Here is a 27,373-nt window from a genome sequence, read left to right as displayed (position 1 = left end):
GGCTGTATGCAGAGCAGGAGGAAGATGGTTCAGCAGAGGAAACAGCCAGTCCAAAGGCCCTGCGGTGAGAAAGTGCTGAGTACCACTGAGGACCAGGGAGGCAGGGAGGCAGCGCCGGGTCGGGGCAGGGGCCGAGCAGCATGAGGACAGAGGCAGCAAGGGCTCCAGGAGGGAGCTGGGGTGGCTAGAAAGTTTTAGGAGGAGGGAGAAATGAACAACATCCTGTACAGGCGAGAGTCAACAGAGAGTGGCCAGCAACAGTCCACTAGATCTGAAAACATGGAAAGCTGAATTCTAGAACATACCAGGTAAAGATCTCAAGCCACGGATGATCTCTTGCCTCCTGTTTTGTAGTGAAATTCGGTCTTCAGACATCATCAAACCAAACATCACCAGAGAGATGAACTGACTAGTATAAGCCTGTGCACAAAGAAGGAGGTGGCAAGGACCTTATTTTCACTTTTAAGTCAACTTTATTTTACTTTTTGAGACAGGGTCTACCTGTTGCTCACGCCAGAGTGCAGTGGCGAGATCACGGCTCACTGCAGCCTCTCCCTCCTCAACTGATTCTCCCACCTCAGCCTCCTGAGTAACTGGGACTACAGGCGCCACCACCCTGCCCAGTTAATTTACAGGAGCCACCACCCTGCCCAGTTAATTTTTAGGTTTTATTTATTTATTTATTTATATTTTGTTTTTGAGACAAAGTCTCGCCCTGTCGCCCAGGCTGCAGTGCAGTGGCACGATCTCGGCTCATGGCAACCTCCACCTCCCAGGTTCAAGCGATTCTCCTGCCTCAGCCTCCCGAGTAGCTGGGATTACAGGTACGAGCCACCACACCTGACTAATTTTTGTATTTTTAGTAGAGATGGGGTTTCACCATGTTGGCCAGGCTGGTCTCAAACTCCCGACCTCAGGTGATCTGCCCGTGTCGGCCTCCCAAAGTGCTGGGATTACAGGCGTGAGTCACCGCACCTGGCCTAAGTTTTACTTTTGAAGGGATGGGGTTGCCCGGGGCGGTCTGGAACTCCTGGGCTCAAGGGATGCTCCAGCCTCGGCCTCCCACAGTGCTGGGATTCCAGGTGGGAGCCCCGTGTCAGGCCTAAAGGGCTTTAAAATAAGGGTCTCCAAGGTGCTCAAAGAGCCACAGGACAACATGAACAAAACACAGGAACATGGGAATAAAATGAGACTAAATGAAGAGATGGGATCCCAAGAGGGGAGGGGAAAGGAAGGGACGGGGGAGAAGGGGTGAGGTGGGAAGGGGAAAGAAAGGCGGTGGCGCGGGCAGAGCAGGGCGCAATTGCCCAGCACGTCCAGGCCGAAGGAGAGTGGCCTCCGGGGCCTTGCGGCCTCCGGTGCACCTGCCTGGCCAGGCTCTCCCCGGGAGGGGCGCCCGTGGCTCCTACCTTGGTGCTGGCCACGCCGACCTCCGGCCCTGCGTTGATGTGGACGCCGCAGTCGGTCTCGCGAGAGATGGAGCTGCCCACGGTGTTGGTGACGCCCACGGTCAGGGCTCCGCGGTCCTTGCAGTAGCGCAGTGCCAGGAGGGTGTCCGCGGTCTCGCCTGCCACACAGGGGCCTCTCAGCACCGCGCTCCGCCAGCCTTAGCCCTACCCCAAACCCCCTCCTCCTTCACCTCAGCTCTGACACGGAAATCGGTGCCTAAGACACAGCCAGCAGGTGTTCGGAAAGGAAAACGCACGCAACAGCCTTTTCGGTTGATTCTTACATTCAAGATTTGTTGCTATGTATGTGGCGAGCACTTTTTCATTTAAATCTCGTGACAACCCCGTGAGGACCATCGTCCCCATTTTCCTCTTGAGGATGAGGGCTCATGACAGGAGGAAAATGGTGCTCTGATCAAAGCCATACAGCTGGTGACAGGTGGGCCTGGCTCCCAGCGCCCGTTCTGCAGCTGAATAAGCTGAGATGGAACAGATTTAACATTTGAAAAGCAGGAATGTCCCCAAGTGGTGTTTCTCACTAGATTGTTTGAAAGGACACTTCTCGCAAGCCTCTCAGTGTGGACTCAAATTGTTTTTAGAATAAAGCTAAACAGCTTCATGCATAAACCAGCACAAACTCCCTATGTTTGTAAGTCCTAACGAACTCAAATTAAATTACAGCATAAGCCAGACTATAAAATCAAAACTGTTGAAATCCTCAAGAGTCAGGAGGCTGTTCTGTCTGCAGGGCCATGGCTCCGAACTCAAATTAAATTCAGCATAAGCCAGACTATAAAATCAAAACTGTTGAAATCCTCAAGAGTCGGGAGGCTGTTCTGTCTGCAGGGCCACGGCTCTTGGCTGTGTCTGTCCCAGTTTTGCAGGGCAGGCAGGGGCCGCCCGGTACTAGGCGGCCCAATTCTCCTCTGTGTTTTTCTTTCTTCGGAGCCCTGGGTTATGGCACTGGAGTGTCACGGGGTACTGCGGCGAGGGTGGGGGAAACAGGGTTCTATCTTTTGTCACCCACACCCCAGGGTTTGATAGTGTTTTTCCAATTTCATTAAAGGGCTGACTTCTATACATACAGAATTTCGGAAGCTGCCACTGCATTATTTTCATATTAGGTCCACCTCTGTTCTTTTGTTAATGTCTCCCACCAATTTATAAAATAGTTTCAGGCTCTGGCGGGATCATAAACCCAAAGGTGAATGTGACAGCAGGTCCTGGGTCATAAGGTGGGGGGCCGGATGGTCGGTGCATCTGTACTGGTTTTTCTTCGCTTGTCAACAAAATGGAAACGGTATTTAAAACTGACAATGGCAGCAGTACTAAAAGTCCCAGTAGATGATGGAGCATTACAATCAGTTGTGGTAGTAACACTGTGGTTGTATGTTTTTCTTTTATCGTTTTAATCATACAACCTGAAGTGTTTATGTGGATGAATATCATGATGCCTGGGATTGGCATCAAAGTAACCCCATGGAGAAGAGGGGTTAATATCAGTGTGTCCGACCGGCACAAGATGGGCTGGATGAGGCTGCGATATTCATTAGATGAAAACTCTACTTTTATAAAGGTTTGGAATTATCCGTAATTAAAACATTTCAAAAGTCCTCCACGAGCTCAAGGAGACTCCAAGCCTATGGCCCTGGATCACCTCCCTGAGGCCGCTGGAGCACATGTCAAGTGTAGGGCACTGGACGGGGTGCATTTAGCTCAGGGGACCTTCCCTGGTCCTAAAAGGGAGCACCGTCTCCCCACACCTTTCTCTGCTGGGCAGCATGGGCACTGCAAGCCACAGGCCACGGCTTGGACACTTGGGCACAGAGCCCATACTGGGTCCTCCACATGACTCTCAACCTAACAGAATGTTAAAGGAGATGTTTTTTCTATTAACATAAATCAGCAAACATTTATGGGCGCCTTGGTAAGTGGTCCTTGAAGTCTTGGATAGGCAAGAAGAGGGAGAAGCCATGGGGCAGGGGAAAAACGAATGTGCGTCATTTCCAGCCCAGTCCCAGCTCTGTCACCCCCTGGCTGCATGGCCTTAGACATCTCTTGCCCTCCCCGTACAATGGCGACAGCAATCCGCGGCTCTAAGGGTTACATGACCGCTGCAAGAGCGGGTTCGCAGCACAGGGTAGCCATGCAGAGGAATTAATTGAATGATGGAGAAGAGGAGAGAGCCCAGAGCTGACCTGACGCAAGGCTGGCCACACTGCCTTGTCCCTTACCTGATTGGCTGATGAAAAAGCAAACGTCATCCCTGAACACAGGTGTGTTCCTGTCCAGAAAATCGCTGGCAAGTTCAACCATCACAGGAAGCTCGGTCAGTTCCTCCAAAACTTGCCGCGTCTGAAGCCAACAAGCATGGAGACTAAAGTCAGTCACAGGCATGACAGGGGCATGGGGCAGCTGGGCTTCTAGGGTCAGTGTGTGACACGGAACCTCACTGTCCAGGTGGCGAGGGGACTTCGGTCACCCACAGGCCACCTCGAAGATACAAGGGCTCCGTGTCATTTCTCACGCTAGCTCATGGGAATGGGTCCGAGGGCTTAGCCACATTCAGAAGGCCAAATGAGTGATAAGACTGAAGGCCAGCGTCTAGTCCCAGACTGCTGTGGATTTCCCCACACGCATGTGTCCCACTTACAGCCACGGCAGCGTGGTAGCTGGTCCCACAGCCAATCACGATGAGCCTTCGGCATCGTCGGATCTCCTTCAAGTGGTCCTTCAGGCCCCCCAGGAGCACTGCAGGGCACACGGCAGGGCGTTAACATTGACACAGTCACCGCATTCCCTGAGACTAGGCACAGGCAGAGCCTCCCCACCGAGTGCAGGAATTACCTGTGTTGGTCTCAAAATTCACCCGACCTCTCATAGTATTGAAAACGGACTCTGGCTGCTCGAAGATCTCCTTCTGCATAAATGCGCTGAAGTTACCTGGTCAAATAAACGTCTGGTCAGTTTTAATTTCATTATATTTCACTGCTTTTCATTATGCAGTAGTGATAGTAGCTCCTGTAAAGTTTACTGCAGATTCCCAAAGGCATCCCCAGGGATTATCCTGCCTGACACTCACTACCATCAGAGGCAAGCAGGTCAGGGACCAGGGCTCTCTCCAATTTACATATCGGACCCTGCAGCTTGAGGGAGGGAGGGATTTGCCCCAGGCATGCAAGTAACAAACGGCCTGGCTGGTCCCTTTGGGCCATGCTCCCTTAGCAAGGCCAAACGCAAGTAAAGTGCTTCCCTCCCAAAAAGCCACCCAGCTAGGAAAGTACAGCTAAGTCCAAAGCAACAGGCAATTTTCCTTTTAATAAACACCCTCCTAGTTTCCGTAATAAAAACCTTCCCAGCCACACAGGCATTTCCAGGGCTCTGGTTTGAGTGGGACTGGATGGTGCTGACGGGACAATGGGGCTGCAGGTGTTCAAGCCCCGATGCAGCAGCTACACCTGATGCTCTGGAGGTGCCCACAGGTGGGGCAGGCCGTGTTCTCGGGGATACACATACTCATGACGCCAACACGCCAGTGCTCCCAGCCTGTCGCCCATGACCTGGCACGTGTGCGACGAGCAAACGAAGCAAGTGGGGGGAGTGAGGGGTGGCCACCGTAGGGGAGGGGTTGGGGAAGGACCATGGCAGACACAGGAGCAGAGAAGGACTCTCTGAGGGGTGACATTTCAGGGCAGCTGGAGGCAATGAAAGGAACCAGTCCTACGAGAAGAACAGTGAATGCAGGGGCTGTGGCGGGGCACAGTGGGACAGTGGGTTGGGTGTGGTGGGGCCAGGCTTTAGCTCTGGCAGGAGTGTGGGGGTTTGTGGGCTGCGGCAGGGAGTTTAGATTTTATTCTAACAGCAGCAGGAAACCACTGGAGGGCCTTGAGCCGCGGGAGGATCACGGGGGCTGAATCAGGTTCTTACAAGTTTGCTTAGGCTACCCTGTGGGGTAGAGGTTGTAGGGGATGGAAGTGGGTGCAGACAGAGAGGCTCTGCTTGTAGGGAGAAGGTGTACCCCCAACCCCCCATTTACTGCAGACCTGCAGACTTCCACCCAGAGGAGAAACGATGCCTGAGGGTGGGAGTGTGATCCCCGGAGTTGGTGAAGGAAGGCAGTGGACGCACCGGGCTCAGTTCCAGTAGGAGGACCTGGCGCCTGGCTGCAGACAGGAGCCCGCGCTTGGAGGCACCAGGCCAGCCTCCCCACATCCCCTCACCTGTGCAAGCCACAGGCTACCTGCAGCCCCGCCCTGGTGGCCACGGAGGGCAGGAGGGCTGTGGCCTCTACTAGGGCCAGGCAGAGCGTCAGGAGCTCCACCAGACACTGGCTCCCGAGGCTGCTGCACACGGGCTCTAGGGGACACCTGCCTTTCATGATTTGCTGCAGTTCCATCTGCAAGGTCTGGATGGCTCGAGATGGGTCATCACTGGCCGAGCGCTTGACCCGGTGAATGGAGAGTTTCCCATCAGCCGCTGCGGCAATGTCGTCGTCCTCCAGGAAGATGACCCGGTTGGTGTGCTCTATGATGGCGCTGGGGGAAGGGAAACAGGCGTTATCAGGCCCTGCCCTGAGCAGTTACGAGGCAGCAGCCCCTGCCGATTCCCAAGCGTGGGGGCCACACCGTTGGCATTTCAGGAGGGACAGAGACACCACAAGGAAAACGCCGATTTGCAGGTGAATCTTCGTCTTCTCCACTCGTCCTCCCATCCCCACGGAATTATTTTGATGCCAGACGTTATATCATTTCTTCTGTAAACACTTTAGCTCCAAAACTATTTTAACCTACTATAATACCGTAATCATATCTAACATTAATAGTTGTTCCTTTATATCATCAAATATTCAGCATGTTCACGTTTCTCCAATAATCTCATGGCTGTCTTTTTATAACTGGTTTCTTCAAATCAGGATCCAAACAATGTCACCTCTGGAGGATACTCGAGAACCAACACATTATTCTGAGTCGTAAAGGGAAAGAATAAAGCATTCATCTTGCCTTTCTAAACAATTTGTCTTTCAGGACAACCACACATTGTATGAAGGCAAGTCTCTCTAAGAAGTGATACAGCTAGTAACGAAGAAATAATAGAATTAGAATAATTAATTTATGAACTCCTAATTATTAATAGCTCTAATCAAGGACCATCCATTGCTGTTGAAACCAGAAGGTGAAAAGCTGGATGAAGCTTTATCATGGATGGATAAGGCTGGCAACACTCAAACCCCTGATGGCTCTCAGCACAGAAAGAGAGCCGGTGAGACATTGTCTGCCTCCTGATGGAAGGACACACCACCAACCATGTATTCTTGCCAAAAAAATCAAACCTGAGTAAGACTGAGCTTTTAACACTCGTAAACTCCAGTGTACAGGGAAACAGAGGAAGATGGTAAATAACACCAGGGGGTGCACTCAGCAAATCCCAGACAACGGGAAGCTCATCAGGACAAAATACCTAGTTTCCTTTTTTTTTTTTTTTTTTTGGGACGGAGTCTCACTCTGTGGCCCAGGCTGGAGTGCAGTAGCGTGATCTCGGCTCACTGCAACCTCCGCCTCCCGGGTTCACGCCATTCTCCTGCCTCAGCCTCCCGAGTAGCTGGGACTACAGGTGCCCACCACCACGCCCGGCTAATTTTTTTGTCTTTAGTAGAGACGGGGTTTCACTGTGTTAGCCAGGATGGTCTCGATCTCCTGACCTTGTGATCTGCCCGCCTCGGCCTCCCAAAGTGCTGGGATTACAGGCGTGAGCCACCACGTCCAACCAAGACCTAATTTCTTACACAGGCGCATACATGTACACAAAGGAGCCCTAAAAGTAATCTACAAGCTATGCTTACCAAAGAAACATAGGGTCATTGTGTTTATTTTTATAATTTTCTCTGTATGGAAAGGAATAATGATTTTTTTTTTCCCTTGAGATCATAATACAAAGTGTCTTTTTAAATAATTTTAAGTTTGAAAAGTTGCTAAATGAACAAGAATGGTAATTAATGGTGTATAGTTGTGGTATAAACCATCAGGTCGGGCTTGAAGGATTACTGGATAAAACACTCTTGGCCGGGTGCCCTGGGTCACACCTGTAATCCCAGCACTTTGGGAGGCCGAGGCGGGCGGATCACCTGAGGTCAGGAGTTTGAGACCAACCTGGTCAACATGGTAAAACCCTGTCTCTACTAAAAATACAAAAATTAGCTGGGTGTGGTGGCGTGCACCTGTAATCCCAGCTACTCGGGAGGCAGGAGAATCACTTGAACCCAGGAGGTGGAGGTTGCAGTGGGCTGAGATTGTGCCACTGCACTCCAGCCTGGGTGACAGAGCAAGACTCCGTCTCAAAAAAAAAAGAAAAGAAAAAAAAAAAACAAAAAAACCACTCTCATTCTATCAAGAGCCACACCCACATGTGAATGCCTGAAAATGGACACTTAACTCCTGGTGCAAAGGTAAGGAGGGAAACTATCAAGGTCTAAGGCTCTAAGAGAGGGATATCCAGCCAGATCCTAGGAAGAAACAGATAGAAGGATGGCAAGCCACTGTACTGGAAAAAGTATTTTAAACAAAACTTTGTATGTACAAATAACTTTGTATATGTTGCATGAAAGTATACAAATAACTTTGTATACGTTGTATAAAAGTATACTAATAACTTTGTATACGTTGTATAAATGTATACTAATAACTTTGTATACGTCGTATAAAAGTATACTAATAACTTTGTATACGTCGTATAAATGTATACTAATAACTTTGTATACGTCGTATAAATGTATACAAATAACTGTATACTTTGTATAAATGTATACAGAGTTTTGCATAAAAGTATACAGTTTTATACAAAACTCTGTCTAAAAGTATACTTTTTTTGTATAAAAAGTAGAACTATGGAGTGACAAGAAGTAAAAATGGCCCCGTCCTATCTCCAAGAGATCGACACTGCTTACCTTGTAGCATTAACCAACCAACAATGCATGATCCATGTGTGTTTATATTTATGTGTGCAAGTACATATGTTTGTTTAAATATAATTATTTTATTTCCAAAATGAGTAGTAATGTAATCTAGTCATTAAGACCACTGACCCACAAGTTAGGCCTGAGGTGCACTCGGGGCCTCTGCCTCTTGCCAGTCCTGTGCCCGTGGACAACATCCATCGCCCCCTGGAGTTCCTGTCTCAGGTTCCGCCTCTGTAAAAAGAGTTGTGCCTTCCCCAGAGGTCTGTCGTGATTATTGGATGGGATCCTGGCGAGGCCCTCATACCGTGCCCCGCACACACTGGCCACCATTGCCCAAAAGCTGGACAGCGTGCTCACATCTGGGAGGGCCACCTGCCGTTCCTCTTTCTCAGCATGTGTTGTCTTTCTTGTCTCTACCTTACACATGACAGAATCACTTCCTGACGTTCCAAAGGTATAAACAAATAAAAGAATCTGGAGGGTCGAGCCGGGCGCGGTGGCTCACACCTGTAATCCCAGTACTTTGGGAGGCTGAGGCAGGCAGATGATGAGGTCAGGAGATGGAGACCATCCTGGCGAACACGGTGAAATCCCGTCTCTACTAAAATTACAAAAAATTAGCCAGGCGTGGTGGGGGCCGCCTGTAGTCCCAGCAACTCGGGAGACTGAGGCAGGAGAATGGCGTGAACCTGGGAGGCGGAGCTTGCAGTGAGCCGAGATTGTGCCACTACACTCCAAACTGGGTGACAGAGCCAGACTCCATCTCAAAAAAAAAAAAAGAATCTGGAGGGTCTTAATTACAACGCAGAATTCACAGATTAATTTGGGGGAGAGTCAATATTTTTTAAAAACAACTTGTAATCATTAAATTAATTTTAAATGTTGAGTGCATTAATTTTTGAAAATAGCTACTCTGGAAGCTGAGGCAGGAGGATCCCTTGAGTCCAGGAGTTAGTTTGAGGACAGCCTGGGCAACTTAATGAGATCCCGTCTCAAAAAAAAAAAATAAATAAATAAGATGAAAATATTTTTTTTTTTTTTTTTTTGAGATGGAGTCTCGCTCTGTCGCCCAGGCTGGAGTGCAGTGGCCGGATCTCAGCTCACTGCAAGCTCCGCCTCCCGGGTTCACGCCATTCTCCTGCCTCAGCCTCCCGAGTAGCTGGGACTACAGGCGCCCACCACCTCGCCCGGCTAGTTTTTTGTATTTTTTAGTAGAGACAGGGTTTCACCATGTTAGCCAGGATGGTCTCGATCTCCTGACCTCGTGATCCACCCATCTCGGCCTCCCAAAGTGCTGGGATTACAGGCTTGAGCCACCGCGCCCGGCCGAGAATATTAAGCCTTCCTACTGAGGAATGTGGAATCTCTTCCTATATTCAAACCTCTTACTTCCTCACGGTAAATTTCTGTAGTTTTCTCCAAACATGTTCTGGAGTATTTTTGTTAAAATTTACTCTAAGGAATTTAATTAAAGCATTTTTTTTTTCCAGCTATGGTGAATAGTATTGCTTTTTGGGTTCACTTAACGTTTGCTGACTGCCTCGTGCCTGGTCACGTGAGGTGACACCTGAGAACAGGGTGGACATGGTCCCACCCGAACCAGATACAGCTTAGTGGCTAACGCCAGGATATAGGATTTCCACACCTTTACTCCCAGCTGCTAGTACTATCAGTTCTAACAGCCTTTTGGCTGGATTTAAAAATGTATAATAGATAGTATTCCCTACAAATAATTATTTCCTCTCAGGCATTCATGCCTTTTTTTTCCCTAAAAAAAGAAACCTCTGGCAGGGCGCAGTGGCTCACGCCTGTAATCCCAGCACTTTGGGAGGCCGAGGACGGTGGATCATGAGGTCAGGAGATGGAGACCATCCTGGCTAACACGGTGAAACCCAGTCTCTACTAAAAATACAAAAAATTAGCCGGGCGTGGTAGGGGGGCGCCTGTAGTCCCAGCTACTCAGGAGACTGAGGCAGGAGAATCGCTTGAACCCAGAGGCGCAGGTTGCAGTGAGCCGAGACTGTGCCACTGCACTCCAGTCTGGGTGACAGAGTGAGACAAAATAAATAAATAAATAAAAATAAAAAAAGAAACATCTATCATATTTCATTGAATATAAGTTACTATTTATCGCTAAGATCACAATTATTTGACAAACTTCTAAGAAATAAAAAAGCTTCAACAAATTCTAATGGCACAATGCCAAAATCTACAATTCTCTGTGTTTTAGAATCACTGAAATAACACCAGCGTCTCGCTGGTACTCTCGGCGTGTTCTAAGGAGCACCATTTGGGAACGCTGCCCCAACCTCCGCGCTAGGTACGACGCTGGCTGTGCGTTTCACCAGGCCTTGCCTCTCTGTCACTCCGGTTTCCCAGGAGATCTGACCTGGTGTCCTCCCTGCCTCACAGCACGGCCCTATTAGATGCTGGTCGGGAAAGAGAAAAACCATCAAGAATGGAAACATAGCAAAGGCCCAAGCCTTCGGGTCTTTGAAGAAGGTACCAGAGGTCATTATAGAGGTTTTCTACTTCAAATGGCAGGAAAGTGCTTTGGTTCTCTCTCTCTCTCTCTCTCTCTCTCTCTCTCTCTGTGTGTGTGTGTGCCTGTGTGTATAACTTTTTTCTTTTCCCTGAAATGAGTATAAAGTAGAATTTCTCAAATTTCAAAATCGTTATTTGGTGGATGGATGAGAGCATGGACTTCAGAATCCATTGAAAAACTCCCTGTGTCTTCGCTCCGTCTTTCACAAATGGTCTCAATCCAGGCAAAGGCAGGGAGGGCGTGGGAGGGACCGAGGTCTAGACACACCTGTCTCATCTAAAGGGGGCAGCCTCTGAGCAGATCCAGACACCTGCCACCCGAGAGGGGGCTGCACGGCGTGCCCAGACCTGGTAGTTCTTCCAGAGAAGCTAGAGATTCAGATTTTTGTGTGAAATCTCCAAATTTTACAACATTGGCAACTAACCCATTCATTTGGTGCAGGCTCGAAACATTGTGCCCACCAGTGCGTCTGGCCTTTGGCCACCAGGGCTGCCTACCAGTCATGCAGGTGCTCCTAGGACAAGGACTCCAGGCCCAGGGCCAGGGATGGCTGAACTCTTTGGCCCTGCGACGTGCTGAGCCCACGACAGCTCACATGGAAGGATGAGTAAGAATCGGCAGTATTTAGACAGGCATTCTTTGATTACATAATCCCAGGAAGGGAAGAGAAGAAGGCTCAGTTACCTCGCATCAGAAGCAAAGAAAAATTCCACGGCCTTGTCGCCCACAGCGTGCAGGCAGGCGGAGCTGTCCAGCCTCTTCATCCGTGTCTTACAGATATTCTTCACATTCTCCAGAGTGCCTAGCAAATGGAGGAATGGGTTGCAAATCCCACTGGGACGTTTTGTTTGCATAACATGCAGCAAGGAACCAATTTCCCCTCTGAATATGTGTGGGAGAAATTTGCAATTTTTAGCTTTGGCTATGTCAGCCAAATCGCGTAAAAGATCCCCAAATAGCACAGTACCACTGCAGAAGCATTTAAATGGCTACAGTGTGAGAGGAATGCAAACAAAAACAAATCAAAGAAGCACTCAAATCAAAGCCCAGTTGCTGTCATACAACAGCACTTCTGTGTATGTTTGACAATATACAAAATCGTGATAAATTCACGTCCATAATAAAAAGCTTTAAAAAATGGAGCCAAGTCTCAGTTGCACAAAAACCTTTTAGACCTGGAGCCATGCGCCTGTTGGGTCTGGCTCAGAGTGGGGCTTCCTTGCCTCAGAGGGGAGCTGACCGTGCCCCGTGCCAGAGCAGCTGCCGAGTCCTGCGACGCCAGGCGGCAGCTGCGCCGTTCCAGTACTTCTTGAGAAACTTACACGTCCTGTATAAGACGGGGATCTGTTCTGTGGAGAGCTTGTATTTGCTCCGGACTCCGATGAGAAGGGGGCTGCCTCTCCTGTAGGGAGAAGGAGGCATCCCATTACCCATTGCCTTTGACACCCAGGGCTGGGTGTCTGCCCAGCATCGGAGGTAGGATCCCCAAATCCAGCCCTTTCCCAGGGGCGGAGGGTCCTGTTTAGGTCCCACAGGATGGAAAGGCCAGCTCCTGAGTCTCAGGTTCCTGACTTGGCATCACCTTCCTGCCCAGTAAGCCTGGTAACCTGTCCCACTCCCACCCTCCTAGGCCGGGCCTCCTCCAGTCCAGTCGAGTCCCCACGTGTGACCGACCCACACGGTTAGATGGCAGAGGCTGAGCGCTCGGCAGCAGATGAGGCGCTGGTGGGCCACGGGGCACTCTGGGTCTCCACCCAGCCAAGGCCGCAGCACGTCCCTCTAACAATAGGGCTCTGCACCCACCGTCTGCCCAAAGACCCCCTGTTGTTCCTTCCCTTCCCCAGCCCAGTTCTCTGGCATTAGTGGGCACTGGTCGGACTGACTTTTGTATATTCTCTACTTTGTAGGTGACATAAGGCGATTTCTTGGGTGGTTGTCTCTGCCTGAGTGACACCCCACAGATGAAGTTTAGAATCGTCACCCTGTACCACGCAGACTTCATCATAAAGGGGACAATGACTGTCACAGGCAAAATCTCAGGGAGTCTGCAGCTGGCCAAGGTGAGGGACCCTCACTCAGGCCTCCGGTCCCGGCATCACTGTCTCAGCAACTGGAGCCGACTCTCTGAGCACTCGGCAGGGGATCTTTAGGAAAGAGCTGTAGGATATTTCCTTCTGATTCACAGCTTCTAGGGGTGAATGTGATTAAGAGCTCACGATTTGGCCGGGCGCGGTGGCTCACACCTGTAATCCCAGCACTTTGGGGGGCCAAGGCGGGCAGATCATGAGATCAGGAGTTCGAGACCAGCCTGGCCAACATAATGGAACCCTGTCTCTACTAAAAATACAAAAATTAGCCGGGCATGGTGGCAGGCGCCTGTAATTCCAGTTACTTGGGAGGTTGAGACAAGAGAACCACTTGAACCCAGGAGGCAGAGGTTGCAGTGAACCAAGATGGCACCACTGCACTCCAGCCCGGGGACAGAGCGAGACTCCATGTCTAAATAAATAAATAAATAAACAAAAAGATCTCATGATTTAAATGACATCCTGCTTCCAAAATCTCATCCTTTTCTCATTCTTTTTTTTTTTTTTTTTTTTTTTTTTTTGAGACGGAGTCTCGCTCTGTCGCCCAGGCTAGAGTGCAGTGGCGCGATCTCGGCTCACTGCAAGCTCCGCCTCCCGGGTTCACGCCATTCTCCTGCCTCAGCCTCCCGAGTAGCTGGGACTACAGGCGCCCACAACCGCGCCCGGCTAATTTTTTGTATTTTTAGTAGAGACGGGGTTTCACCGTGGTCTCGATCTCCTGACCTTGTGATCTGCCCGCCTCGGCCTCCCAAAGTGCTGGGATTACAGACGTGAGCCACCGTGCCCGGCCCTTTTTCTCATTCTTATAAATTACAACATGCAAATAAAATTTACCATGGGTGTGCACGGAAATAAGTGGCTCACTCTGGTAATGCGTACGCTCTAAACCTGCAGTTCTTAGAAACCAGGCAGGTAAAATTGCAGTAGTTACTAAAGGATGTGTGCCTTTTCCCCTCTAGACATTAATTTACTGATAAGAAAAAAGCACAGACAAACACTGTAATAAGACAATTTAAGAGAGCTGTTGCAAACACATGAATTAGAATACAATCCAGTAACATCTCACCTTAGGCGATTTCTTGCTAACGTAGATCAATGAACTAATGAAGTGCTTGCTCATCCACCTGAATCCAGCCCACATACATCTATCATCCATTAGCCTGACTCAATGCAGTTCCTAAATTTTTCTTCAACCATCACAGACCTTGTTTTCCAGTCACATTGGCCTGTTTCGATCCCACTTAGGACTTCTCAAAGCGGGGGACAAAGTCTGGGGCTTTGAGGAAGATGCTATGAACACTTTGAATATTTCAATCATTTATTGTCTAAAGCAAATCTGAGACATAGTTCTGGGGCCAGTGGGGAACTAGCATAAATAGTTTATAATAATGGCAGTGAGAAAGTAGGTGGTTATCTAATTTTCTTGGCAAATGACCCCACCAAATTTACTGCTGTAGACTGAGCTCTGCTGTTTCTCTAGACCTTGAGACATAATTCTCCCAAGACAACCCGAAGATTGTCCTGGAGGTTATAGAGCCCTCGGCTACAGGCAATTTTGAAAAATAAAGCTTTATTGCTTCTTCACGCTGCCTTCTTCGGAGTTCATTAAAATAGTAAATCATGATAAAATTGGATTTTAAAAAGGGCTTCTAAATTTGATACGAACCACCTGGTATTTTATAATTTTATGAATTGAAGGAATTAAATTCCAAATGGCAAATTAGTTCCAGTCTTAGAAAAGGTTGAAAAAATGATGATAAACTCCTGTTGTTTCCTGCTGAGATACTATGCCAGTCTGGGAGAGACAGTCTCACCCTCTCCGGCCCAGTCTCCCAGGCCACAGGTTCATTCTAGACGGCTCCCCTGGGCTTCAGATGAAGTCCGCAGCCCACAGGGCACTGAGGCCATTTAGAGCCGGCCTCTGTCCGCCTCTCCACTCCCCGCAGCCTTTGAGGCCCTGGAGCGGTGTCCATTACCACTTTGCTCACCACTATCTCCCGTGCCTGGTACACAGCAGGTGTCAGTAAACACACTGAGCCTGGAACGCCTCCGTCCCACCAATGCCTTGCACCATGCCCCACCTTGCCAGCGGGGATCCTTGGAGGTCCCACTCCCTCTGGGCCCCTTGCCTGTGCTCATGCTGGTTCCTCTTCCCACTGCCTGCCTGACCCAGGCAGCCCCCTGCCTGGGGCTACCTGCCACTGCCCCCTGCCAGGTGAGGTGATGTCCTGTGCTGGGGTCCGGCATAGAGCATCACCATCCTCTGCCCTTCTCTGCCCTCCTGCACAACTGTTCAGCCCTGCAAGGCAGGGACCAGGTCAGATGCCACTAAGTCCCCAGGGCCCAGCACACAGTAAGTGCACAGCAAGTATTAGCTGCATAGTTGGATGGATGGATGGACGGATGGATGGATGGATGATCAACCCATCTGAATACAAACAGGATGGCACTTAATCTGTTTCTGTAAATCCGTGCAGCACTGGGGGCCCACATAACAGAGGGACACATGGGGGCAACCAGGCTCTCTGGGCTGATTTCTGGGACGCTCCTTTGGGAAGGTGAAGCTTGAGCTCTGGGCCTTCAAGGCCTCTTCTGTACTGGATCTAAATCCATATTCACTTTGCTCCCTAGTTTCATGTTCATAATTTTGCACGCTTTTTCTTAAAGGGGGACCCCATATTGTACAGGCTTCAAGCCCCACAAAACCTGGCTCTGCCCCATTTGTACAAATGTATTTATAAGTGGAATCTGTTGCCCACCTCTAAAAATCTGTGGAGATTTCAAATACAAATCCAACTTTCAGGTTTCTTTCTTTTTAAATTCAGAAGTGTAGCACCACCAGCCATGGGTGGGGGGGAACGTGGTCCCCGGGGCTGAACCATAGTTGTCCTTTAGATACCACAAGTGCCTTCCAGCATGCCAGAGGCCCTACTTCTCCCTTCTCCCTCCAGCTAAGTGATTTTATTTCATTTCTTTCTTATGGGAAATGCCGGTGGGTTCCGCCTCACCGTGTGGCAACAGCTTCTCCTGGGTAGTGGATGCTCTTGAAAACCAGCGCGAACGCACCTTCCTGAAAACACACAAACAAACAGTGAGGGTCAACTCGTTCTAGCAGCCACGCTCTGCGGCCTGCCCACAGCCGAGATGGGTCCCCCGGGCCCCTCTTCATGGCGGGAGGTTCCTGGGGTCCGTCAGGGAGCTGAGGGCAGAACAGCGCATCTGGGGTGACATCACGAGGAAAAGCAAAACAGACGGGGCCACGGGAAGTACCACGAACCGGAAGTGTGAATTCCACGGTGAGTAACGTGCAGCTTGCCCAGGCCCACGGGGAGCCTGGCAGGGGTGCCAGCTGGGCGGACAGGGGCAGTGAGAGTCACAGGAGATGATGGCTGGGGCCAGGCTGCCCTGCCCTGCTCAGGGACAGCACCTACTCAGCCCCTGTGAACTGCACTTTCGCTCAACACACGGTAGGGCCTGGGTTCAAGTCCTGGCTCCATCCCTTAACTGGGCTAGCCCTTTAGCCTTCTTCAGTCTCATTTTCCTCATCTGTGAAGGAAGTGACAACAGTGCCACCTGGCGTGGCTTCTGTGATGATAAGCCAGTGCACCGAGCCCGGCATACGGGGACCCGAGAGAAGAACAGGTTGTTATTATCGCTACTGCTGTTATCATTTCTGTGAATATGACTGTCACTCGCCCTCTGGGCCTCAGCTGGTGAATTTGTGCAGAGTCAGAACTAGAATCCAGTTCTCCTAACACAAGAATCCAGATGGTTTTCCGACTTAAATTCTTGGTGTAAATTCCTCCCCTACGTCATGACCATCCTGTACTAACTCACCACAACCCTAGCAGAGCTCAGTTATGTATAACCAGCTGCAAATCTGAATTTCCACATGAAATCCTCCAAGTGTGGGAGCCACGGGCAGCCCCAGGCCCTGTGTGGTCAGCGTGTTGGGTCCAGGTTGCCAACTCAGCTACAAGACCAGAGGAACCTGAGTCAGCGTCCCCAGGCCTCAGTGGGGCTTTCAAACCGCCACAAACCAGGGGCTTCAGGCAGACCCTGGTGCTTCTGTCAACCACAAAACAGGACTGAACAGAAAAACACTGCTCATTCTCTGCCAAAAAGAGCCCTGTACTGTCGCAGGTAGGAAAAGTCTTAAGTTTAAAAGTGTCATTATGAGCGAGGTATTTCTGAAATTTCAAAATAAAAATGGAAAAGAAGAAAGCATGCTATAATACCTAACTGGTCACTGCACATTATCCAGCACATCAAATGTGGGATGGGCTGTTATTTATAAACACGTCCTCTAAATGATGGACCTCCAATAACAGGAATTAGAGGACAAAAAGCATTTCAACTGTAGACTTACTTTCTAAATCAGACTCTGAAAACACCTGCTCAAGAATGATACATTTTAAACTACAGGGTGGTGCCTGACAGATGTTCTGGACTCTGGGCCAGTGTCCAGGTGGCCTCAGCCCTGGAGGAGCTACTGGGTGGCACTGCTGTCTGAGAGGATGGACCCCTCTCGTCCTCCCTCACCCCACATGGGCCTGTGTCTGCTCCACCTCCTCCTCCGTGTAAGGGCCTCCCCTTGGACAATACTCCCGGTGTGTGCTCCCTTCTCAGGGACTTCTGGTCCCTGGGCCCTGTCCTCTGCAACGTCCCCAATCTCTCTCTCTCTCTCCCCCTCTTTTGGGCCATTCTGTTCCGCATACAGACATGCTCTGATATCGCCTATCACAAAAACAGGCCAGGCACGGTGGCTCGCGCCTGTAAATCCCAACATTCTGGGAGGCCAAGGCAGGTGGATCACTTGAAGTCAGGAGTTCAAGACCAGCCCGGTCAACAGAGTGAAACCCCATGTCTACTAAAAATACAAAAATTAGCCAGGTGTGGTGGCGTGTGCCTGGAGTCTCAGCCATGCCGGAGGCTGAGGCTGGAGAATGGCTTGAACCTGGGAGGCGGCGGTTGCAGTGAGCCGAGATCACACCACTGCACTCCAGCCTGGGTGACAGACTGAGTCGCTGTCTCAAAATAAAAAAAACTAAAAACACCTCCTCCCTTGGTACCACAACCCTCCCTGCACCCACAACCCTCTCTGCACCCACAACCCTCTCTGCACCCACAACCCCCCCTGCACCCACAACCCTCTCTGCACCCACAACCCTCCCTGCACCCACAACCCTCTCTGCACCCACAACCCTCTCTGCACACCACCACCAAGCTCATGTGGGCATCATAAAAAGCCACGGATTCTAATGCCAGGCACAATTTCAGAAGCGTCACAGCGAAACACGTCACTTTCTATTTGATGTTGACTTCCCAAACCACAGAGCGTCTTCCAGTTCTACGAGAGTGTCACATCCTGAGGTGAGGCGCTGTACATGAGCTGTCCTTTACCCTCAGGACTTTGTGCAAGTTTGTCTAATAAGGGTTTACAAAAAATGAAGGATTCCTTGGCACTTGCTGCTTGAAAAAAAATGTTTTTAATGAAAGAACGAAGGAATGAGTCAGACGGGATTTGTAACTCACCAACTGCTGAATGACTCTCTCGACCAGTGTTGAAAACGTAATGTCCTCAGTTTCTCTGTTGTCGAACACATATTTAATCAGCTTGGCGATGGTCTCTGTATCTGTTTCTGATTCAAACTCATAGCCTTTGCTTTCCTGGAATATGCAGTCGGCACAGTGTGACAGATTGGTCATTGCACAATGCCTGCCTGGCCAGCTCCCTCTCCTCCCTGGTGATCTGCCCTTGGAGTGACTTAAATCGAGAACAAGGAAAACTGGGAAGGGACGAAAAATGTTTGCCAGCATCACACAGCCAAATACTTCTGAGTCACTCCGGGAGGCCCTGAGATCACCCCACCTCAGAAGCTCGCCCTTGCCACTAATCTGGACGTTGCAAAATAACAGCAGTCAAAATGATAAAATACGTTGAGTCAAATCCACCCACATCCCAACTAACACCACAAAGCCTTTCAAATTTTAGACATTCACTCTCTAACTTTCTGCCCCAACTCCGCTGGTACACAAGTCGCTGTGTTATATACGCAGACGGTTTAATAAAACAAAGTTCCTGTTATTTTGATTCTGGGAATCTGCAGTGGCCCTGGAGATAAATGCTAATGCCCTGTTATCTCCTCAAACGCGATCTGCAGGGCCTGGCTCAGCCGAGGCAGAGGTTCCTGCTCAACACAGTGACGTGGCTGAGTGTGAGGCTCAGTTCCCACACTGGTTTCCGCAAGGGAATGAGCTGGTTGTAAAGTTTCTGGGGAGACCAATCCCACCAGATTGAGACATCACCTGGGGGAAGCATCTTACCAGAAATTTCCTCAGATCTTTGTAATTTGTGATGATCCCATTGTGGATGACAACAAATTCTGAAAAAGAAGTTAGGAGAGAAATGCTATTGGGAAGGAAGTTCACGTCAGATGTGAAGAGAGATGATTTCAAGGCTTGAGAACTCTCGGCAAACTCCAGGCCTCAAGACTTCTGTTAAGCACGCTTTGTTTACAGTGATTAACACTGATGTCTGCTACAATGGAACTGGAGATTAGCACCAGGGATGTCTAGGGCAGCGGCTGCTACGGTGGGAACCCGAGGAGATACACATCCTTCGTTCAGTGGTTCAGTGACCAGCAGCCACCAACCTGACCGTGCAGCGCGCTCTCCTCTGTGTGCTACTATTGTATCAAACAGGCTTTGGGGTGCATGTCCCATGGGGATGATGAACGCTTCATTCCAGACATGATTCCAGGCAGTCTCAACTGGCTTTAGGCACAAAGAGGTCGCAAAGAACAGTCCAGCCCGTGCTTTATTGGACCCACACTGTGTTGTAAAAATATTTGAGTTTTTAAAATTCTGAGGGTTCACTTTAAAATCCTGGTTTCCTTGGGGGAAAAAATCCCAGAAGTTCTGGCATCCCCAGGCTCAGCCACATTCCTGCACAGCAGGATTTGCCGGCTGCAGCTTCTCCCACCTCCCCCAGGCCTGCTGCACTCGCACTCACGGGTGGTTTCCTGCACAGGGAGCACTCCCGCTGACCCCTCATGGTGGTTTCCTGCACAGGGAGCACTCCCGCTGACCCCTCACGGTGGTTTCCTGCACAGGGAGCACTCCCGCTGACCCCTCACGGGTGGTTTCCTGCACAGGGAGCACTCCCGCTGACCCCTCACGGTGGTTTCCTGCACAGGGAGCACTCCCACTGACCCCTCACGGGTGGTTTCCTGCACAGGGAGCACTCCCGCTGACCCCTCACGGTGGTTTCCTGCACAGGGAGCACTCCCACTGACCCCTCACGGGTGGTTTCCTGCACAGGGAGCACTCCCGCTGACCCCTCACGGTGGTTTCCTGCACAGGGAGCACTCCCGCTGACCCCTCACGGGTGGTTTCCTGCACAGGGAGCACTCCCGCTGACCCCTCACGGTGGTTTCCTGCACAGGGAGCACTCCCGCTGACCCCTCACGGGTGGTTTCCTGCACAGGGAGCACTCCCGCTGACCCCTCACGGTGGTTTCCTGCACAGGGAGCACTCCCGCTGACCCGGGACGGGCCGGAGAGGAGTGGGCTGCGGTGAGGGATGTCTGCCTCCACCCCACTGCATTTTCTCAATAAAGAGCAGGGGTATGAGGGCCTTGAGGGAAGGGTCCAAGGCCAGCCCGATAATTTTTCTGGGCACGTAGCCCCGTTTTCCTCTCCTCCTAGAGGACATAAAGATTCCCTATTGCCCTTAAGGTTCAATAATTCCACCAGGAGGTGTCTAGATGTTGGATATGCTTCATAAATATTGACTACTTTTTTTTCAAAGCATCGCTGTGAAGTCTTATTTATTATTATTACTTTTTGAGATGGACTCTCACTCTGTCGCCCAGGCTGGAATGCAGTGACATGACCTTGGCTCACTGCAACCACAGCCTCCCGGGGTTCAAGCAATTCTCTGGCCTCAGCCTCCCGAGTAGCTGGGATGACAGGTGTCCACCACCACGTCTGGCTAATCTTTGTATTTTGTTAGTAGAGACGGGGTTTCCACATGTTGGCCAGGCTGGTCTCAAACTCCTGACCTCAGGTGATCCACTCACCTCGGCCTCCCAAAGTGCTGGAATTACAGGCTTGAGCCACCACGCCCGGCCTATTGACTATTTTTGATCCCTTCTTTGAATCTCTAACTCAAGTTTTCCTTTATTTCAGGAAAGATTTCTCCCACAGCATTTAAAAAAATCTTTTCCATTATTCTTTTTCTTTATTCTCACCATGATTTCCTCTATTTAAAAAAATCGTATTGTTTGTTTATGTGAGGTCACACTAAAAAATGGGAGGGCTTAAATAAGAAAAGCCCAGTTTCAACAGATGTGCTGACCACAGCTCAGCTCTGTTTTTCATTTATTTAATTTTTACTGCTCTGTGTTCTGATCGCTTCTTGTGCACACCAGTTACCCACATTAACTGGCTCCACCTCCATCCCCTTCTCCATTTTGTTTAGTATCTTTGGTGATATTGTTTTTTTTTTTTTTTTTTTTTTGAGGCGGAGTCTCACTCTGTCGCCCAGGCTGCTGGAGTGCAGCGGCGCCATCTCGGCTCACTACAAGCTCCGCCTCCCGGGTTCCCCCCATTCTCCTGCCTCAGCCTCCCCAGCAGCTGGGACCACAGGCGCTGCCACCTCGCCCGGCTAATTTTTTGTATTTTTAGTAGAGACGGGGTTTCACTGTGGTAGCCAGGATGGTCTCGATCTCCTGACCCCGTGATCCACCCGCCTTGGCCTCCCAAAGTGCTGGGATTACAGGCGTGAGCCACAGTGCCTGGCCGGTGATATTGTTTCTTTACATTATTCTCTTAATTCTATCACATTTTCTTTCATCTCAGTCTATGATCCTATCATTAATTTGTTTCCTAGAATCCATGTTGTCTTTGCAAAATCTTTGTTTCATTTCCTTGTGCAGTGTAGCTGCTTGGTGTTCAGTGTAGTTGCTGCGTGTTCAGTGTAGCTGCTGCGTGTTCAGTGTAGCTGCTGCGTGTTCAGTGTAGCTGCCGGGCGTGCAGTGTAGCTGCCGGGTGTGCAGTGTAGTTGCTGGGCGTGCAGTGTAGCTGCTGGGTGTTCAGACTTCCTTAAAAGTATGCTCTTCAGCTATCACTGCTGAATTGTCAAAGAAATTTTATAAATCTTTGCTTATTGCCCTGTTGTTTCCTTTTCAATTACTCATCCTGAGTCAGGGCTGGAGTGTCCAAGTTTGGGTGTGGGTGGGTCTCCTTGGAGCCTCCCTGCTTTGGGGACACAGTGAGAATCACTGTCTGCACCGAAGTGGGGGATTTTCCAATGAGGTTCCTTTTATCACTCAGGAGGGCAGAACACTGTGGCTGAAGTGGCAACACCTCAGGGCACTTGGTCTGGGTACAGTGTTTTCTCGGCCAGCGTGACCGCTCCAGGGACCAGCTTCTGCCTCTGACCTGGGCTCTGGCCAGATGTACATTCTAGGTCCTCAGCACCATGGGGTCTGCTGTCCTCCTCCTGGATACAGGGTGTGTGCCTCAGTGATGAAATGCCCTAAGGTTCAGGGGGTGAGCCAGAACCAAGGAACAGGCCCCAGCAAAAACCTCACTCCCTCAAGACTCTGACCACGTGGATGCCTGCGTGAGTAGCCCTGGCCCCTGTGATACCACCAGGCTGCTCTGCTGAGCGGGGTGGACGGGGCTCTCCTTCCGTTCTCTGGGGGACACCTTCCCTTCCAAACTGGGCAGGGTGAGCTGCTGACCCTGCAGAGCGCTCTGGGGAGAAGCAGCACCACTGTTCTTTCTGCGGATGGTGGGGTGCCTGCCCATCCCGCCCAGTTACACTGCCTCGGAGAACCACTGATCTGCAGTGGGTAGGGGGCACCAAGCAGGCTGGTGCTACTCTCCTGTGGCCTGGCTTCCACCAGGATTAACCGCAGAGGGACCCGTCAAGTGCCAAGGCTTAGTGCCTGCTAATAAGCTCCGTGTAACTGCTCTGATGTATTTGGTCCTATCTAACATTAGGCTTGGCACGAACTTACACGATGCCACAGGATGTCTTGGGTTGGGGGGTCCGGCTGACTTCAGAAATCACTCTCTGTGCTGTACACCCTCCCTTGGCATGTCCAGGTTGGGGGCTTCAGGGGGTTGTGACCAGAGCAGGACTCACCTAGAGTGGGGGACCCCCTGGAAGGCCCAGGTTATATCTCAGACTCCGGCCTGCCCTTGGAGGCCTGGGAGGAGACAGGGATTAGATCCTCTCTCCCACTCCAAGCCTACTGCATCCCACTGCAGGGGACCCGGCGCCCTGGGACTGACCACAGACCCCTGAGGGCAGCCACCAGGAGGTGCAGACCTACCAGTCTTTCCCCCATGAGAGGCGGCAAGGGTGTCATTTAAAAGAATCGCGCGTGGAGAACCATCCTGGGGCCCCAAGCAAGTGACACAGACCCGTGAGCTGGCCTGAGGGGGTGACTGGGCGAACAGGAGAGCCTGAAACCCACCAAGGACAGCAGTTGCAGCGACTGCTGTCTGCCAATCCGTGGTGCTCCAACTCACCATCAGCTCAGTGTTTCCAGATCCTCTAGTTTTTCAAGGGATGCCAGAAGTCTGGACTTTTATGCACAGTGATTCTCAATTTTTAAAAACATGAAGCAGGCCGGGTGGCTCAAGCCTGTAATCCCAGCACTTTGGGAGGCCGAGACGGGCGGATCACGAGGTCAGGAGATTGAGACCATCCTGGCTAACACGCTGAAACCCCGTCTCTACTAAAAAATACAAAAAAACTAGCCGGGCGCCTGTAGTCCCAGCTACTCGGGAGGCTGAGGCAGGAGAATGGCGGGAACCCGGGAGGCGGAGCTTGCAGTGAGCTGAGATCCGGCCACTGTGCTCCAGCCTGGGCGACAGAGCGAGACTCCGTCTCAAAAAAAAAAAAACAAAACATGAATCAAGGTGAGTTGAGGGCTCTCCACCTGGGAAGAGCCCTCGGCTTCCGGCTGCAGCCCCTACTTCTCCAAACCCTAAGCCTCTGGCGCTGAGGTTTCCTGCTGGGGCCCACGGTGCATCAGGCATCAATCGAGATCAGCACAGCCCCTGCCCTCACCTGGACCATTCCGCGGGGAAGAGATGGGTTTAGCTGCATAAGGACAGAACCCATCCTTCCCTGAAGGGCACAGCCTTCTGCAACATTTCCGTCGCTTGGGGAGGAAGAGTGCCCAGACCCCTCAGTCCCGCACGCGGCCTCGTCCCACGTATGGGCTGGGTTCCAAGGAGCCAGCAGCTCTCCTGGTTAGGTGCCACGGTTTTCCTGTGCACTCCTGGGAGACCAGCACCGCCCTGGACCAGGCTGCCTGCCTCCTGACTGAGGTCCAGGCCACTGGCGGATCTCTGGGAGAGGGGTCATCCGCATTCTCTTGGGAAGACGAAGCAGGCTGGGAAGTCAGAGGTGGGCGTGGAACCTGCTTCGGCGGGCACTGGCCCTGACACAGCTCAGGGTGAGGTGGAACCGTGGGGATGGGAAAGCATGCCACGTACCGTTGCCTTTGTCGGAGCGCTGGGGGTGGCTATTGACAGCACTGGGGACCCCGTGGGTGGCCCAGCGCGTGTGGGCAATGCCGAAGTGTGTCTCAAACTCCACTTTTAAGTCCATGCTGTCTTGTTCTAAATGAAAAGAAAATCAGTTTGCCACACTTGAACCACAAGCCTTGGCCCAGGACTGTGAGGGTAACATGGGGTCGTTACCCAAGTCACATCACCCACACCGACGGCACCTCCCGCCCGGCTCCCACCCCGGGAGTCCACACAGGCCCACACACCGCCCATGCTGAGGATTATTTACTACTTGTCTGTAGCTTAGCTCTCTTCTTCACAGAAATAAACTTGCTTTAAAAAGAAAATGATATATCCCTACCATAAACAGAAAAGCAGTATCATTTGCCAGAATTAAAATAACTACTGTATATAACTATTAACACTTAAAAAAATTATCCCCGTGCTGCCACCACCTAAAATAAACCATCCCACACCCTGCGAAGCCCGGTTTTACAGCATGGGCTTAACCCTCCTTCTGTGTATCTGAGCCGGGACAAGTGAAAATCTCCAGCGTCCGACGCTGTTGGAACACAGTCCTGGAAAGCGGCGGGTGCCGCACTGGCTCCTCCCGCTCCGAGGCCCTCCACTTACTGTAGAGTTCTTCATCGAGAGCCTTGACTTTGCCCCGTTTCTTGACCAGCTGAATGTGTCTTTCTTTGACGTCATCATTATTCCCATCGATGGCCACTCCTGTGATGTAGACATTATTTGTTATATTGGAACTTAAGCTTTTTCTCACACACTTAGCACAAGTGCTCCACAGGGCCAGGGCTGCGTGCCCCGGGGCTGTCTGTTTACGGCGGGTTGGAGAGCTGGACAGTTTTCAGGAAATCTACTTTGAAAGAGGCTTAACAGCAAGTGGAGAAGCTCCTGCCTCCTCCCGGGCCGCAGCTGCCCCCAGCCCCGCTCCTGCCCAGGGTGAGCCCCTCGGGACGCTTCCCCACTGCAGGTGCTACCAGGCCCTCGGCTGAGGGCAATGGGCCCAGGCAGGGCATTCATCCCAAGGGCTCCCCACATTGTGACATTTTCGTTGCATTTCCACTGCGTTAGTCAGTGTTTTTCCCATCGTCTATCATAAGAGTCAATGGGGATCTAAAATAATTGGGATCCCCCTTTCTCCTCGGGCTGCATAATCAAACAGGGTCAACAGACTAAACATCCACCTCTGTAGTGAGTGGAGGCCTGAACTCTGAGGCAGCCACCCGGTGCAGCGCTGTGTAGCCACTTAGAAACCTACTTAGAAAGACTTTAGGATCGGCCGGGCACGGTGGCTCACACCTATAATCCCAGCACTTTGGGAGGCCAAAGCAGGTGGATCACGAGGTCAAGAGATCAAGACCATCCTGGCCAACATGGTGAAACCCCGATTCTACTAAAAGTACAAAAATTAGCCAGGTATGGTGGTGGGCACCCATAATCCCAGCTATTTGGGAGGCTGAGGCAGGAGAATCACTTGAACCCGGGAGGTGGAGTTTGCAGTGAGCCAAGATAGCGTCACTGCACTCCAGCCTGGGTGACAGAGCGAGACTCCATCTCAAAAAAAAAAAAAAAAAAGAATGAAAGAGTTTAGGATCATAGAAATGCTAAGTGAAAAGAGAAGAAAATAAAATTACAAAATTGCATATTTTTTGTAAATATGCAAATATTGATGTACAACACGTCTTCCACTCTCCACCACAGACCACCCCAACAGACAAGAGCGACCAGAGGGGGGACCCAATGACTGGGGGTCGGGTCCTTGTTTAATGAAGCCACCTCACTGAGGTAGGCCTGGCAAGCGCAAAGCTGTGCACACTCAACGTTTACACTTGATGAGCTTGGAGGCCCACATGCCCCCGGGAAACCATCACCGCAGTCTATGCCATCAACCTATCACCTCCGAGCGTCTCCTCCTGCCCTCTTTATGTATTGTTTTGTGTGTGATAAGAGGACTTAGCACACGCTCTACCCTCTTGGCTGGGCTCACTGGCTCACACCTATAATCTCAGTGCTTTGGGAGGCAGAGGCAGGAGGATCACTTGAGGCTACGCCGGGCAACACAGTGAGACCTCATCTCTACAAAATCAAAAAATTAACCGGGTGTGGTGGTGTGTGCCTGTAGTCCCAGCTGCTGAGGAGGCTGAGGGTCGCCTGAGCCCAGAGTCTGAGACTGCAGGGAGCCAATTTCTTGGAACTGTACTCCAGCCTGAGAGATAAAAATAAAAAACTACCCTTTTGGCAAATTTGTATGTGCACAATACAGTGTCGTTCAGGTCCGTCACCGTGCGCTGCAGGGCAGCCGTCCTGGGCGTACTCACGCGGCGTGACTGCGGCTTCCTACCCTCTCTGCTTCCTGATGGGGGACTTCTGATGAAGGGGGTTTTCTGGGGTTTTTTACCCTTGTTCCTTCCTTCTATTTGTCTACGGTTTTCTAATTTCTTTAACGGACAAGTGTTATTTTTATATTGACAAGAGACGTTAAAAAGTAGCAGAAAAATGCCCAGGTTGTACACCCCCCTGCAGAGGACGTGGGTGAGCCCAGAGCAGCGGAGCCCCGTCCCCAGCCACGAGGCGGGCGGCCGCAGACCCACCTGCCGAGTCATAGCCTCTGTACTCCAGCCGCTGCAGGCCCTTGATGAGGGTTTCAAAGATCTCCTTCCTGGTCCGGGGAACTCTGTAGTTCATGTAGGCAAAGATTCCTGTTCCGAGAGAAAAAAAAATGGCGCATTCAGAAAATACTCAGCTCGTGTTTGGAAGAAGACGCTTGTGGGGATGCACCAAGG

At 50.9% G+C, this 27,373-nt stretch overlaps 1 protein-coding gene across 1 annotated transcript in view; it reads right to left on the bottom strand.

The window, feature by feature from the left end:
* Nucleotides 1-27,373, bottom strand: part of GFPT2 (glutamine-fructose-6-phosphate transaminase 2) — a 54,410-nt gene that overhangs the window by 12,607 nt on the left and 14,430 nt on the right. Inside the window, exons 2-15 of the mRNA XM_050794198.1 lie at nucleotides 27,182-27,289; nucleotides 25,203-25,301; nucleotides 24,555-24,680; nucleotides 19,360-19,418; nucleotides 18,568-18,702; nucleotides 16,041-16,102; nucleotides 12,268-12,347; nucleotides 11,630-11,747; nucleotides 5,820-5,983; nucleotides 4,296-4,391; nucleotides 4,102-4,199; nucleotides 3,683-3,803; nucleotides 1,410-1,567; nucleotides 306-420 (exon numbers count right to left, since the gene is read on the bottom strand). Coding sequence (XP_050650155.1) covers nucleotides 306-420; nucleotides 1,410-1,567; nucleotides 3,683-3,803; nucleotides 4,102-4,199; nucleotides 4,296-4,391; nucleotides 5,820-5,983; nucleotides 11,630-11,747; nucleotides 12,268-12,347; nucleotides 16,041-16,102; nucleotides 18,568-18,702; nucleotides 19,360-19,418; nucleotides 24,555-24,680; nucleotides 25,203-25,301; nucleotides 27,182-27,289 — 1,539 coding nt within the window. The remainder of the gene's footprint in view (nucleotides 1-305; nucleotides 421-1,409; nucleotides 1,568-3,682; nucleotides 3,804-4,101; nucleotides 4,200-4,295; nucleotides 4,392-5,819; nucleotides 5,984-11,629; nucleotides 11,748-12,267; nucleotides 12,348-16,040; nucleotides 16,103-18,567; nucleotides 18,703-19,359; nucleotides 19,419-24,554; nucleotides 24,681-25,202; nucleotides 25,302-27,181; nucleotides 27,290-27,373) is intronic.

Source organism: Macaca thibetana, chromosome 6 (genome assembly GCF_024542745.1).
Source record: "Macaca thibetana thibetana isolate TM-01 chromosome 6, ASM2454274v1, whole genome shotgun sequence".
Classification (NCBI taxonomy): Eukaryota; Metazoa; Chordata; class Mammalia; order Primates; family Cercopithecidae; genus Macaca; species Macaca thibetana.
This window is presented reverse-complemented; position numbering and strand designations above follow the sequence as displayed.